This window comes from Tachysurus vachellii, chromosome 13 (genome assembly GCF_030014155.1).
Source record: "Tachysurus vachellii isolate PV-2020 chromosome 13, HZAU_Pvac_v1, whole genome shotgun sequence".
NCBI classification, from domain to species: domain Eukaryota; kingdom Metazoa; phylum Chordata; class Actinopteri; order Siluriformes; family Bagridae; genus Tachysurus; species Tachysurus vachellii.
In genome coordinates, this window is record NC_083472.1 from 3,425,001 (window position 1) to 3,440,000 (window position 15,000).

At 43.0% G+C, this 15,000-nt stretch overlaps 2 protein-coding genes across 3 annotated transcripts in view; one reads left to right on the top strand and one right to left on the bottom strand.

Annotated features, from left to right (window-relative positions):
- The window catches only part of si:ch211-266k8.4 (uncharacterized), a 94,617-nt gene that overhangs the window by 72,413 nt on the left and 7,204 nt on the right, over positions 1-15,000 (top strand). The window lies entirely within an intron of this gene.
- The window catches only part of tead1a (TEA domain family member 1a), a 53,958-nt gene continuing 40,015 nt past the window's right edge, over positions 1,058-15,000 (bottom strand). For both annotated transcript variants that reach the window (XM_060884784.1, XM_060884783.1), the window contains exons 6-13: positions 12,235-12,369; positions 9,944-9,984; positions 9,555-9,610; positions 9,332-9,456; positions 6,474-6,647; positions 3,824-3,964; positions 3,202-3,354; positions 1,058-1,699 (exon numbers count right to left, since the gene is read on the bottom strand). In XM_060884784.1, the coding sequence (XP_060740767.1) occupies positions 1,586-1,699; positions 3,202-3,354; positions 3,824-3,964; positions 6,474-6,647; positions 9,332-9,456; positions 9,555-9,610; positions 9,944-9,984; positions 12,235-12,369 (939 nt within the window). In that variant the 3' untranslated portion in view covers positions 1,058-1,585. The remainder of the gene's footprint in view (positions 1,700-3,201; positions 3,355-3,823; positions 3,965-6,473; positions 6,648-9,331; positions 9,457-9,554; positions 9,611-9,943; positions 9,985-12,234; positions 12,370-15,000) is intronic.

The window sequence follows — 15,000 nt, forward strand, 5'->3', positions numbered from 1 at the left end:
AGCTAAAGGGAACTGTATAAAACATATGTAGCCACACACATGCACGCACACACACCCTTACCAACTCTCTCTCACACACACACGCACACACACCCTTAACAACTCACTCTCACACACACACACCCTTACCAACTCTCTCTCACACACACACGCACACACACCCTTACCAACTCACTCTCACACACACACCCCCCCTTACCAACTCACTCTCACACACACACACACCCTTACCAACTCACTCTCACACACACACACACACCCTTACCAACTCACTCTCACACACACACACACACACACACACCCTTACCAACTCACTCTCACACACACACACACCCTTACTAACTCTCTCTCTCACACACACACACCCTTACTAACTCTCTCACACACACACACCTTTACCAACTCGCTCTCTCACACACACACACTTACCAACTCTCTCTCTCTCTCTCTCACACACACACACACTTACCAACTCTCTCTCTCACACACACACAGTTACCAACTCTCTCTCTCTCACACACACACACACACACACACCCTTACCAACTCTCTCTCTCTCTCACACACACACACACCCTTACCAACTCTCTCTCTCTCTCACACACACTTACCAACTCACTCTCTCTCACACACACACACGCACCAAATCTCTCTCTCGCTCACAGACACACACACAATCCTAACAATGTTTGGACCATATAGACACTAGAGATTCTAGATATTTCCAGATATTATATTAATGAGTGCTGATGGAATTTAATGAGTCTCTCCATACATTAGAAATCACTGGGCTAAACTTTCACAGCACGTCTCCATCAAACCTGTGCTGTTTCTCCTGATTCGGCAAGAAAAGTTTTTTTTTTTTTTTTATATGTTTGCTCTTCTAAAAAACAAAAACAAAGTGAAAGTGTGAATACGAGATCAGGCCCCAGGTAAAAACATGAAATTATCCTGTTTGTAGCCCTGAATAGTTAATTATAGATGATGAGCTTTATGGTTTAAATGGTGTTGTGTGCGTGTTACAAAATAAACAATCTGTTTTCCTCATGTGCTGAAGTTCAGTTTTAAACTCCAAACAGGACTACGATTTATTTCAGTGACAAAATGAGACATTACGCTTGTCCTTTTAGAATAAGAAGTACATTTTCTTTGTACTAAAAAATACACAATATTCTTCAGTGACATTAAAAAACGAAATCGGTATTAAATGAAAAAGTAACAAAACGTACCTCCGTTTCACCGTCACTCCCTGCACCAGTGCAGATGGAGAACATATAGAACAATTAAGACAGAAATGTAGTCGTTAAAGGCACGGTCCAGCTGTGACCGAGCAAACCGGAGGGTTTATACGCACAGAGGCACAACCGCTACAGAGGTACGAGTTCATCACTGAGTGTAAAGTCTCTCGGAGCCGCGCAGAACAGCAGCTTGGAGCAAAAGCGCCACACATCAGGCCTCTGTGGACACAGGAAGTGATGCGCTCTGGCTCTCTCTGACCAGCAGGGCAGCAGCTCAGTGTCTTTAGTGTGTGTGTGTGTGTGTGTGTGAGATTGTGAGTAAGAGCGAGAGAGGATGAAGTGGTGTCTCATTCTTTGATCAGTCTGTAGATGTGATGCTGAGCTCCATGTTCACTGTTGGACACCTCAAACACACAAGCGATGCACAGCAGCGTCTCCTGGGTTTCTCTGTTCGACACCACCTGTTGGACGCAGACACACACACACACACGCACACACACAAACTTAATGCCACAACAGTAACAAACATTCATGCCTCAGTGTCTTACTGTTTTTAATATGTTTTCATCACAAATGATCAGGCAGATGGTGTTTATACTTGTTCTGTGACAGCAGCTATCGTATTAGTGCAGACGTAATGAGTGTGAGGAGGAGTGTGAAGGGGAGTGTGGGGAGTGTAAAGAGGAGTGTAAAGAGGAGTGTGTGGAGGAGTGTAAAGAGGAGTGTGAGGATGTGAGGAGGAGTGTAAAGAGGAGGAGTGTAAAGAGGAGTGTAAAGAGGAGTGTGTGGAGGAGTGTAAAGAGGAGTGTGAGGAGGAGTGTAAAGAGGAGGAGTGTAAAGAGGAGTGTGAGGATGTGAGGAGGAGTGTAAAGAGGAGGAGTGTAAAGAGGAGGAGTGTAAAGAAGAGGAGTGTAAAGAGGAGGAGTGTAAAGAGGAGGAGTGTAAAGAGGAGTGTGAGGATGTGAGGAGGAGTGTAAAGAGGAGGAGTGTAAAGAGGAGGAGTGTAAAGAAGAGGAGTGTAAAGAGGAGGAGTGTAAAGAGGAGGAGTGTAAAGAGGAGAGTAAAAAGGAGGAGAGTAAAGAGGAGGAGTGTAAAGAGGAGTGTGAGGAGGAGTGTAAAGAGGAGTGTGAGCATGTGAGGAGGAGTGTAAAGAGGAGTGTGAGCATGTGAGGAGGAGTGTAAAGAGGAGGAGTGTAAAGAGGAGTGTGAGGATGTGAGGAGGAGTGTAAAGAGGAGGAGTGTAAAGAGGAGTGTGAGGAGGAGTGTAAAGAGGAGTGTGAGCATGTGAGGAGGAGTGTAAAGAGGAGGAGTGTAAAGAGGAGTGTGAGGATGTGAGGAGGAGTGTAAAGAGGAGGAGTGTAAAGAGGTTTGTAAAGAGGAGGAGTGTAAAGAGGAGGATTGTAAAGAGGAGTGTAAGGAGGAGAGTAAAAAGGAGGAGACTAAAGAGGAGAGTAAAGAGGAAAGTAAAGAGGAGGAGTGTAAAGGAGTGTGAGGATGTGAGGAGGAGTGAAAAGAGAAGGAGTGTAAAGAGGAGGAGTGTAAAGAGGAGTGTGTGGAGGAGTGTAAAGAGGAGGAGTGTAAAGAGGAGGAGTGTAAAGAGGAGTGTGTGGAGGAGTGTAAAGAGGAGTGTGAGGATGTGAGGAGGAGTGTAAAGAGGAGGAGTGTAAAGAGGAGTGTGAGGATGTGAGGAGGAGTGTAAAGAGGAGTGTGAGGATGTGAGGAGGAGTGTAAAGAGGAGGAGTGTAAAGAGGAGTGTGAGGAGGAGTGTAAAGAGGAGTGTAAAGAGGAGGAGTGTAAAGAGGAGTGTGAGGAGGAGTGTAAAGAGGAGTGTAAAGAGGAGGAGTATAAAGGAGGAGACTAAAGAGGAAAGTAAAGAGGAGGAGTGTAAAGAGGAGTGTGAGGATGTGAGGAGGAGGAGTGTGTAGTGTGGATGAGAGTAACAGAGTGACGATGTACACATTACCAGCAGGATGGTGAAGTTCTCTAACACACTGTTCATCATGTATTTCTCAGGCAGGTGTTTGAGCTTGTGGATGAAGTTGATCATGTATTCACACATGGGCGAGCGGTTTATTCTGTACACAAATCGGCCGTTCTCGAAGCGAGCGTACTCCGTCTGTACGGACCAGGGAGGGAGGGAGGGAGAGAGAGAGAGAGAGAGAGAGAGAGAGAGAGAGAGAGAGAGAGAGAGAGAGAGAGTTTAGAACAAACAAACAACTATTACCAAAAACACACACTAGTTTATGGGCTGTTGAATAACTGATCGTTATTGATTTAATCACCTCTACATCTACAGTAGTGTTATTATTTATTATGTGTCTTATTATAAGTAGTGAAGTGATGTGTGATGATAAAATATAATCATTTAGGACATTATTATTATTTACACTTCTTTTGTATATGCAACATCGAAACTATTTTACTCGCTCGTTTCTAATGAATAATTAAAACTGCCGTTATATCAAATACATATATTATATATATGTATGTAAATAGGTGAACATGCCTATGAGCTATTTTGAGCATTGTTTAAAAAAGAAAAGCTCTAAATTCATCAACACGGCATGTTAATGAACTTCTCTCACCTCCACTTTCTCTACCACCTGCTTCCCAAACGAACACACTTTAGTAGAGCAGGTGATGGTCATGTTATCCGGGCTCTCGTACTGACTGCTCACGCCGTAGAACGCGCCCGAATCTTCCTGGACGTTACAGTTCAGATCCGCCTGAGACAATCCAACACACAAGGAGGTTTCTGATGAAACATACACGGTTCAGCAAACAGAAAGTGTTCCTGCTGTTTAAATGACACCAGACAAACATGCGCTAATTAACCGGCTACAGATCGAAGGTGTTTGTGGTAAATAACCTGCTTTACAGGATCACAGCAAATAATGCATTTATATAAATAAATAATTATTTCACTTATTAAATAGATATTTAATTAACGTGGCGCTCTCGTTGCCATGGACTGGGTTCTAAACCAGACAGTGAACGGTTAACTCTCAGTGTCGGTCCTGAGCCCGGATATAAACGAGGGGGTCGCGTCCGGAAAGGCGTCCGGTGTAAAACGTGTGCCAAATGTAATTCGCCTGTGTTTTTCCTGCTCTTTGTAGCTTGGATGTGCAAAAGTAAGAAGTTTTGCCTTCCCACATCTGAGCTGAGTTCAATACAACATTGAGATGTTTCTTCTGTTCTGAGCTTCTGTTCTGAGGATGTAATGAGTGTGAATCTCCAGAGAGAGGAGCCAGAGATGAGAGACAGCAAGGAGTCAGAGAACACAAAGAAAAAACAAACGGGAGAGAGAGAGAGAAAAACCTGTGTGTGTGTGTGAGTGTGTGTGTGCATGTGCGTGTGTCTGTGTGAGAGTGTGTGTGTGTGTGTGAGACTGTGAGAGTGTGTGTGCACGTGTGTGTGTGACTGTGAGAGTGTGTGTGTGTGTGCACGTGTGTGTGTGAGACTGTGAGAGTGTGTGCGCGCGTGTATGTGTGTGTGAGACTGTGAGAGTGTGTGTGCACGTGTGTATGTGTGTGTGAGACTGTGAGAGTGTGTGCGCGTGCGCGTGTATGTGCGTTTGTGTGCGCGCGTGTGTGTGTGTGTGAGAGACTGTGAGAGTGTGTGTGCGCGTGTGTATGTGTGTGAGAGACTGTGAGTGTGTGTGTGCGCGTGCGTGTGTGTGCGCGCGTGTGTGTGTGTGTGTGAGAGAGACTGAGAGAGTGTGTGTGTGTGTGCGCGCGTGTATGTATGTGTGTGTGTGTGACTGTGAGAGTGTGCGTGTTTGTGTGCGCGAGCACGTGTCCTTCTCCAGGTCCCTGATCTGTAGCACCTGTGGCCCAGAAAGGCAGGTGTTTAAACAAAGCGTGTTTACGGCCTACAGTGTGACGCCTGCAGCTCTTCACTCTACACACACGCTGCTGAAAAGGTGCACACAGCTTCCATCCAGCTCTGATTCTTACTCACACATCAGAAAGTACAAAATAATTAAATAACCCTGAGGCACAAACGATATACACTACACCGTCGGGTCATTTTAGTACCTTTTTTTCACGTAATAAATTTACGATAATTATTAATATAAATAAACAACAAATACAGAACGTCGGATCGTATCTGATCGAACGGGTAAAAATATTTTTCATAATGTTATTCAGACGCGCCATGAATTAGAATTCTCTGTTCTGATTGGTCAGACGGTGCGGATATCGTTTTATTACGTATTATCAGTTTTATTTGATTTGTAAGCTAGCGTTTCCATGGTAACAGCAGAAACGGTAACGGTGGACTGTTCACGCAAACAGATCTTAAGAACTGGTGATACGGTGATTTTCTGATGTGACAAACAGGACAAGTTCATAAATGATGCATTAGAGAAGGTTAGAGAAGGTTAGAGAAGGTTAGCAAAGATGCTCCACATCACCTGTAATTAGTAAGAGATAAAAAGCTTTGATGTTTTTTAATAAATAGAAAATATTTTAGTGTCGAAAAACTGCTGACAATGGGGGAAAAAATAAATAAATAGATGTATTTATTTATTATATAAAGTATTTATTCAGTAATTACGTGTTTTATTTTAGTTATCATCACTATATAAGGTTTTATTGGAATTCTTTATTACGCTTTATTCTAATAAGGAATTATTCTTGATGATACGTGTAAATAATGCAGAATTTTCTAAACTCACTCATTCATTCATCTTCTACCGCTTATCCGAACTACCTCGGGTCACGGGGAGCCTGTGTCTATCTCAGGCGTCATCGGGCATCAAGGCAGGATACACCCTGGACGGAGTGCCAACCCATCGCAGGGCACACACACACACTCTCATTCACTCACGCAATCACACACTAAGGACAATTTTCCAAAGATGCCAATTAACCTACCATGCATGTCTTTGGACCGGGGGAGGAAACCGGAGTACCCGGAGGAAACCCCAGAGGCACGGGGAGAACATGCAAACTCCACACACACAAGGCGGAGGTGGGAATCGAACCCCCAACCCTGGACGTGTGAGGCGAACGTGCTAACCACTAAGCCACCGTGCCCCCCCAATTTTCTAAACTGATTTATTTATATATTTATTCATTTATTCGTTCTTCTTCTTGATGAATTCTTCGATCTTTACTGGAACGGATACGTTTGTATTCTAAAGTTTTTAAAGGATGATAAAACGCTGCGAGTGAACAGATAACGGCGGTGTAGCGGTGCAGAAGTGCGCTGTGAATAAACTGGACTCACCCAGAACTTGACTAAGAAGAAGGAATTCTGTGGCCCTTTCCCAAACAGCTCCTTCAAGCCTCCTTTCTTCTCAGGGAACTTATCGTAGATCTGGCGGATGTCCACCGACTCCAGCAGCGGGTCGCTGTACGAGTGGCTCGTCTGGCTGATGTGTACGAACAAGTGCTTGTTGTACTGCGGAGAACAGGTTTATTACACTGAGGTCAGACTCTTGTCATGGACGATATTAATGTCTGTTACAGTGTAACTGCAGAGTAAAAGAGTTTAATGCGGTTCGGTTTTATTTGGTAGCGCTTTTAACGAGGGACACGTTCAAGGGACATGTAACAAGGGTTCAAGATTATTATTAGACTTATATTTAAATGTGTTTGTATTTATCCCTAATGAACAAGCCTGAGGTGACTGAGGTGACTGTAACACGGAAAAACTCCATTAGATGGAAGAGGGAGAAACCTTGAGAGGAACCAGACTCAAAAGTGAACCTCATCATCATTTGGGTGACACTTTCATCCATAGCAAGAGAAGTTAGTTGTTCCAAAGATGTGATTTTTAGAAAATAGCATCTTTACAACGTCACAAACTCGCTTCAAGTCCCCCAGAAACCTGGTCGTCCACTGAAGACAAATGTTAGTGAGGACAGGACAATTTGGAGCATCTCAACAAGCGATCGGTTCAGAGAACCTGGACTGGAAGCCCACTCTGAAGTGACCAAACCTCTCAAAAGCAGAAAGAATCAAAAAGCTACACTAACCTTTGCTGAGGAGCATGTTGTGTTAACAGAGGAGCAGGTTGTGTGGACTGAGGAGCAGGTTGTGTGGACAGAGGAGCAGGTTGTGTGGACTGAGGAGCATGTTGTGTGGACTGAGGAGCATGTTGTGTGGACTGAGGAGCAGGTTGTGTGGACAGAGGAGCAGGTTGTGTGGACAGAGGAGCAGGTTGTGTGGACAGAGGAGCAGGTTGTGTGGACAGAGGAGCAGGTTGTGTGGACAGAGGAGCAGGTTGTGTGGACAGAGGAGCAGGTTGTGTGGACAGAGGAGCAGGTTGTGTGGACTGAGGAGCATGTTGTGTGGACAGAGGAGCTCTTTGTGTGGACAGAGGAGCAGGTTGTGTGGACAGAGGAGAACCGGTCCAACGTTCACTTTAGTAACGAACGTAAGTTTAATTTATTTGGGGCCGACGGGAAACGTTCCATTCGTGGTGAAACCGTGGAAAGACTGAACCCGACGTGTGTACAGACATCAGTGAAAGGTGGAGGGGGACGTGTCGTGGTTTGGGGGATGTTTTCCGCAGCAGGAACTACACGGCAGAGTGAATGTAAATGTTTAATAGACCCTTCATTGACAACATGCGCTTCCTTCCCTGCGATCATCACACGATCATCCAGCGATTTTCATGCACAACGTCCCTGATGTCCCAGTTTTAATCTTTCTCCGTGCTACAATCATTGCTGTTCTCTAATTTTGATCATATTGTTTTCCTTGATCACTTGTTTATTCTGTAAAACACCGTTCTGTCAGCGTCGTTACAGCCACGACAAAAATTCCTTCAAACGTTGATCGATGAATAATTACATTATTCCTGAAAATATCAAGTGTTCAAAAACTTCTTTAATTTTGATCTCCACTCTACATTTTATATAAATATATAAACCATAAACGTTTATTTTATTTTACCAAACAGTCGAGTTTAATGTTCCTGTTTTTTAATCATCTGGGGGCTTTTTTTTTTGAGCTGGAAATTGCTGTGTTGTAAGAATTAACGTGGTCTGAACATCCTATTTCAAAACACAATGTGGAGTAATTATCTACCGCTGCCGTTTCCCCCCCGGTCCTATATTCAGATAAAACGATTCTGCAGACGCCGATTATGCCTCGGCTTTGACTCCGTGTACTTAGGCTGAAAAGTATTGTTATTGTTACGTGACGACTGAATCGTGAATACAAATCATTTTTATTTTTCGTCTGCACATGTTAGATGAATAGCTGCTGTCTCCCGAGATCAGAGGGGAAAAAAACGGGGTTATAGACGCGCTGCCAACGTGACGGATCGCTCGGGTCTTCTGCGGGAGAAGGAGGGGAGCGAAGAGCGCTCGCAGCGCAGAAACACAAAGCTTGTCGATACACTACATGATCCCGGTACTGGCCTGAGCAGCAGCATGTGCTCGTTTTTGTGTTTTGGGAAAAGGAGACTCTGGATCTCAACGTTTTAGGTCAGAGATACAGGTTTAGTTCTGTACGGCATTATGAAATAAAGCGATGGAGAACGATGGAGGTTTAGATCCGGCACCTGGAGGACGTGCAGCCGTTTTCTTGCGTTTTTTTTCCTCAGGTGTTGCTGCTTTCTGTTTCACGCTTTGCTCGTCGTACGTCTCGAATTTAAAATGGATCGGCTGCCAGTTCGAGGTTCTAAACTCCCAATAAAATAAAAATCTGGATTTTTGGATGTGTAGAAAGATTTATGTGATTGACTGAAATATAAACAGTTTGTTTGCATAAACTGAAACCGGTAAATACACAGCGCTGTTCTATAAGCAGAATAAAACACTGCGTGGTTATATGAGAACGGTCCACGGTGGGGTTTCTGTATCAGGCGCGTCACACCAACCTGATGTCAATTATACGAATCAGTTTGTACGACGACATCGAACCGTTCTGCTTTATTTCTTATGTGACTGTTTAAAGTGGTTGAAAGCGGAACCAGAAAAATGTGAAAGCTTGTCGGATGAAAAGGAAGAAGCTGAGCCGGTTTAATCCTGTGCGACTTTAACAGGTATTTAGAAATCAAATCAATGAGCAGCGAGTTATCCAGCAATTAAAAGGAAGAACTAAATGGATTTGAGTGGTGAGCGATGAACGTACAGATTCTGGGTCTCTCTCCTGTTCCAGAAAGGAGGAGAACTCGATGAGTCGCAGTTTGCTCGTGCCGATGGAGCGTCCCTGCCACGCCGGAGGAGTCGCTGCGGGGGCTCTGGGTGGCTCGTAACCTGTAACATGCAAACACAAGAGCTGCTCAAGACCGTTGGACCGCAAGTCCATAAAACTGATTCACGGTGTAATGAATTACTGGAACGTTTAGGTGTACCTGATAACGCCGTGGCGGCCTGAATGGGGAAGGCTTGCTGTGTAAACGGCTTGATGCTGAGAAAACAGGCGACGTATCGATTAGTACATAAAGTGAAGCTCCTGAAACTCAACACCCCTGAACATGAAAAGCAGGAATAATTAACATTAGAACGTGGTGCTGTTGAATTCTCAGATCTGATTGGTCAGAAGGTGTCGAGCTCACTCACGTGTCTCACGTTAGACATAAGTGAGTCTCCGTATGCATCGTGTTTTCAAAACAAATCATCGTTCTCCATAATTAAAAATTAAATGAGGGGAAAAAAATTTTAGTTTAGGTGTATTTAAGCCCCAGTGTGAAAGATAAACAAGGTCCACGCCGATGTAGTGAAAGTTAAGGGCTTTACTCACTCTTGTGACGATCCAGGATGGCCCGTAGACAGCTGCCAAAACTACAACCGGAACAAACAAGCAGAAAAACAGTCTCACTAAACAAAAGCTGTCTATGTTCTGAAAGTAGACGTGCTTGTATTAATCGTGTGGATTCTCAGAGGAAGAACAGAGCTGCTGCATAGCTTTGTGCTGCTGGGCTTCTGGGCAGAACTTTAAACAATACAGTGTTTTTCATCCTAATCTCTATACGCTGCGTCTCGAGGGTACGGGTTATTACCGCAGAGAAGAATTTTAGCAGACGCTGGATGCTGAATACTCTCTCGTTCTTTAGTTATGGTGAAGTTTCAAATCTGTATCAAGTTTTTACAAATTACTGATAAGTTTTGTGTGTTAGACTTTAACATCCTAGAAACAATCTAAACTTTGCTAATAACCTCAAAGATTAAGCACTAATCAGCGTTATTTCCAAGGACCAATCACAGACTACACCATTGTCCCCGATAACCAATCGCCATTGTTTTCCACAACTAAAATCTCTGATCACCACTGTTACAAACAACTAATCACAACTGACTAATCACAACTGATCACTTCCCTGAGATATCAGTAAGTCACTTTCACTTCATTCATTATTAGGCAGGGGCTCGTAACGTCTACCAGCTTTGTTATTAACCACAAAAACCAATTACTAATCAGCAGTGTTCCCAGCAACTAGTCTATGATCACCATCGGCACCAACGTCTAATCACAAATCTTTGTTTCCCAACAACTAATGACCAGCATTCAAAGTGACCAATCACTAATCACCAATATTCCCAAACAACTAATCACAGATCAGCTGTGTCACGATGACTAATCACAATTATTTCCAACAAACGGACCACAGATCACCGTCGTTCCCAATGACTAATCACCATCATTCCCAACAACTACTCACTAAACACCATTAATCCCAACAACTCATTCATTATCACCGGTGTTCCCAGTGATAATCACTAAACACCATTAATCCCAACAACTCATCACCGGTGTTCCCAGTGATAATCACTAAACACCATTAATCCCAACAACTCATTATCACCAGTGTTCCCAGTGATAATCACTAAACACCATTAATCCCAACAACTACTCACTGAACAGTGTTCCCAGTGATAATCACTAAACACCATTAATCCCAACAACTCATTATCGCCAGTGTCCCCAGTGATGATCACTAAACACCATTAATCCCAACAACTCATCACCGGTGTTCCCAGTGATAATCACTAAACACCATTAATCCCAACAACTCATTATCACCAGTGTTCCCAGTGATAATCACTAAACACCATTAATCCCAACAACTACTCACTGATCAGTGTTCCTAGTGATAATCACTAAACACCATTAATCCCAACAACTACTCACTGAACAGTGTTCCCAGTGATAATCACTAAACACCATTAATCCCAACAACTCATTATCGCCAGTGTTCCCAGTGATAATCACTAAACACAATTAATCCCAACAACTCATTAATTATCGCCAGTGTTCCCAGTGATAATCACTAAACACCATTAATCCCAACAACTACTCACTGAACAGTGTTCCCAGTGATAATCACTAAACACCATTAATCCCAACAACTCATTATCACCAGTGTTCCCAGTGATAATCACTAAACACCATTAATCCCAACAACTCATTAATTATCGCCAGTGTTCCCAGTGATAATCACTAAACACAATTAATCCCAACAACTCATTCATTATCGCCAGTGTTCCCAGTGATAATCACTAAACACCATTAATCCCAACAACTACTCACTGATCAGTGTTCCCAGTGATAATCACTAAACACCATTAATCCCAACAACTCATTCATTATCGCCAGTGTTCCCAGTGACAATCACTAAACACCATTAATCCCAACAACTACTCACTGATCACCAGTGTTCCCAGTGACTAATCACTGATTGATATTGTTTAAAAAAAAACAATCATTAATTATCAGTGTTCGACGATTTGATGATCGTAAATCACCATTTTTTTTTTTACCGAAGGCGTTCAATGTGCCTTCCGACATCCTTTAAGAAAACTTGTCATTCTTTTCAGATCACGGTGAAACGCATGGACGTGTCTGATTGTGGTCGTTTCACGTGCGCTACAGATACAGAAGGAGGAGATTAGGTTGAAGAATGGTGGAGTATTTATTCCCTTGAAGCACTGCACAGTGGCACACGAACACAAAGCTCCTGTAAATCCTTGTCCATCTTGTTAACATTGCAGCATGTTTTATGTGGGTTTTAGCGTGTTTTCGGTGTCTCTTACCCCTGGCGGTGCAGGGTAGCTGGGCTGAGGGAGACCCGCCAGGCCCAGCTTGCTGTGAATGGCCGTGGCCGACACGATCTGAGCAGAAGACATCCCCGCCATGCTCTGGAGCGCTTTGTCCTTCACGCTTTGATCCTACAGCGGCACAGGAAAAAGGCTTCAGCCAGAACGAGAAAGCATGTGTCTGTGTGTGTGTGTGTGTGTGTGCAATGCCGTGAGGGATGCATCAGAAAGAGCTATCGACAGAACACACACGCCGCATGCAGACACAGGAAACAGAGCGGGCATGCGTTCAATTCACCAGAGGGCCAACTCAGCACAATTTCATACTGTTCCCAATAACATCTCTGCTCTTTATCCAGAAATAAAACCCGTGCAGGATTTATAGAAGAATAAAGACGATTCTAGCCGTGTTGGAAGATCGCTGAATAATACTGACCGGATCCGTCCAGTAAAGAAAAGTCCAACAGCTCAGACAGAGACGTACTGTACACCCTGAACCGTTAACAAGAGAAATTCCTCTTTATTCAGCTGTAAAACACCTGACGGTGGACGTTAAGGCCGGAGGTACTTTAGTGCATTATCGGTGAGATGGAGTGCAGTCTGGTGCGTTAAACCTGGAGCACATCACAGCCATCATGACAAAACCTCCCAACTCTTCTTTGTAAACAAAACTAGTCACTTTTATATTATTATCTTCCAACAGCCACCCGACAACAGCCAAAAAAAATAATCTACCGCCATGACCGTTAAACCCCGCCCACTTCCCATCGTTACGCTACATTTGTCTAGTATCCCATGTGGAAAGCGTGAAATAGGAATTGCGCCATTTTTCCTAAAGTACGACTCACTTCAGACAAATCAGTGGGCTTAAAATTTACAGCCTTCTCCTTTAAATCTTTTAACCAGATGCCCAAAAAAAAATGAAGTTTCCTCCTGATTTTGTGCGTCCGTGTTCGGTATTAAACGTCTTCCTCGTGTCTCGATCCTCAGTGGTGTTAATATGAAGCTCGAATAAAAGTAGACACTCGGGACTTTAAGAATCCGTCGTGTTTCAGAAGCGTTTCTGTTCATTTTCCCTAGAAAACTAGTTCCGAAAATAAAACAAAAGCATTTACACGTCTTTAAAGTTAAACGTTGACATCAAACCCGCTTCTGCTCTCTGAGACGCCCCGAGCGTTTGTTCGTAAGTGTCTGGAATATGAAGGTGTTTATCTTAAACCAGTAAAATTTAGTGTAAAGTTATCAACAAAGGGAAAAAAAAAAAAACACGTCTCACACTGAAAGCCAAAAGAGTCCTGAGTCTGATTTAGATCAGACTCACAGCTGTAAAATCATTCGTGTGTTTGAGTGAAAACATCCTACATGTCCATTTTGAATGCTGGTAAAAAGGGTTAAACCAGACCTCCACAGAACAGGTTGTTAATCATTATTAAAATTTTTAGGACCAGGTAGATTTCCTAAGCAGCGATGCGGTCTTCTCTTCTGAGCTGCTGTAATAATCCAAATCCCACTTTGTTGTGTTCTCTCAGCTCGTGAAGCTGAAGCTTTTGATTCAAGCCTAAGGGCAGATTCTGAATTCCACAAATTTATGCTTTTTTGTGAATATTTCTCTTCAAGGTATTCATAAACGTAGCTTTAGCGCAGTTTATACCACGTCGCGGCTCGGTTCTTTAATCGTAAAAACTAGGTTCCAGATTATTCCTTAAGATCCTTGAGCTAAACTTCTCCATGTTCCACATATAAAACTTGAACAAAATGCTGAAGTGCTGAAGCAGCCTGAACAAATTACCATCAAATATCTCGTTAAAAATCAATCACTTTTAACTAGTTTTTATTATTTAACTTGATTTTATAATTTTATTTACTAAAACTAAAATATTTACTATTTTACTTGTATGTACTGATATTTTAGATTGTTACTAGAATCTTTTCTTATTGCAAAATTTTATTCGGAAATTGGAACCCGGACCTCGGAATTCCGAGCCCTGGAACCCGGACCTCGGAATTCCGAGCCCTGGAACCCGGACCTCGGAATTCCGGACCCTGGAACTCGGACCTCAGAATTCCGAAAGGCAGACTCTACAACTCCGAACTCAGAAATGAGAAGTCAGAACTTGGAAGTCAGAATTCCAAACAAAAAACTCGGAAGTCGGTATTCCGAATTTTGAACTCAGAACCCGGAACGCAGACTCTAGAACTTGAAACAGGATTACTCTGAGTAAAATGCCAAACTCAAATCACAGACTCTTGAACTCGGACTCTTTAATTTTCTTTTCTTTTTGTTTTCTTCTTGTATAAAAGTTGCTCTATCTTGTTGTGTTGTTATTAGTAGTAAACTATAACACAGTAAATTATCTTAAATGTTTTTACTCGACAACAACTGACCTTAGAATTCCATCATAAGTATCTGCAGGTACGGATAACAGACATGAAACCCACACCAGGCTCGAGTGGGTTAACGCAATACAGCAGGAAATGTTTCTCAGCTACTGATGTGACAATTCTGACCACAGAAAGGTCTGTAAATAAAAACCACTCGAGTCCCAGCAGGAAAGATTCAGATTCTGTGCCTTTTCCTGAGCAAGTTTTCTTTTTCTTTATAATTTGACTGAATTTGACCACACAGCTGTGTTTTATGACGCTTTAACGTGGAAAACAGCGTTCAGGTTAAAACAATTTGTTGAGTTTGTTCTTACAAACAGCAGCTCCCTCCAAAACAAACACGCTGTTATACAGGACAGGAAGGAAGCCGAGGACAGAACA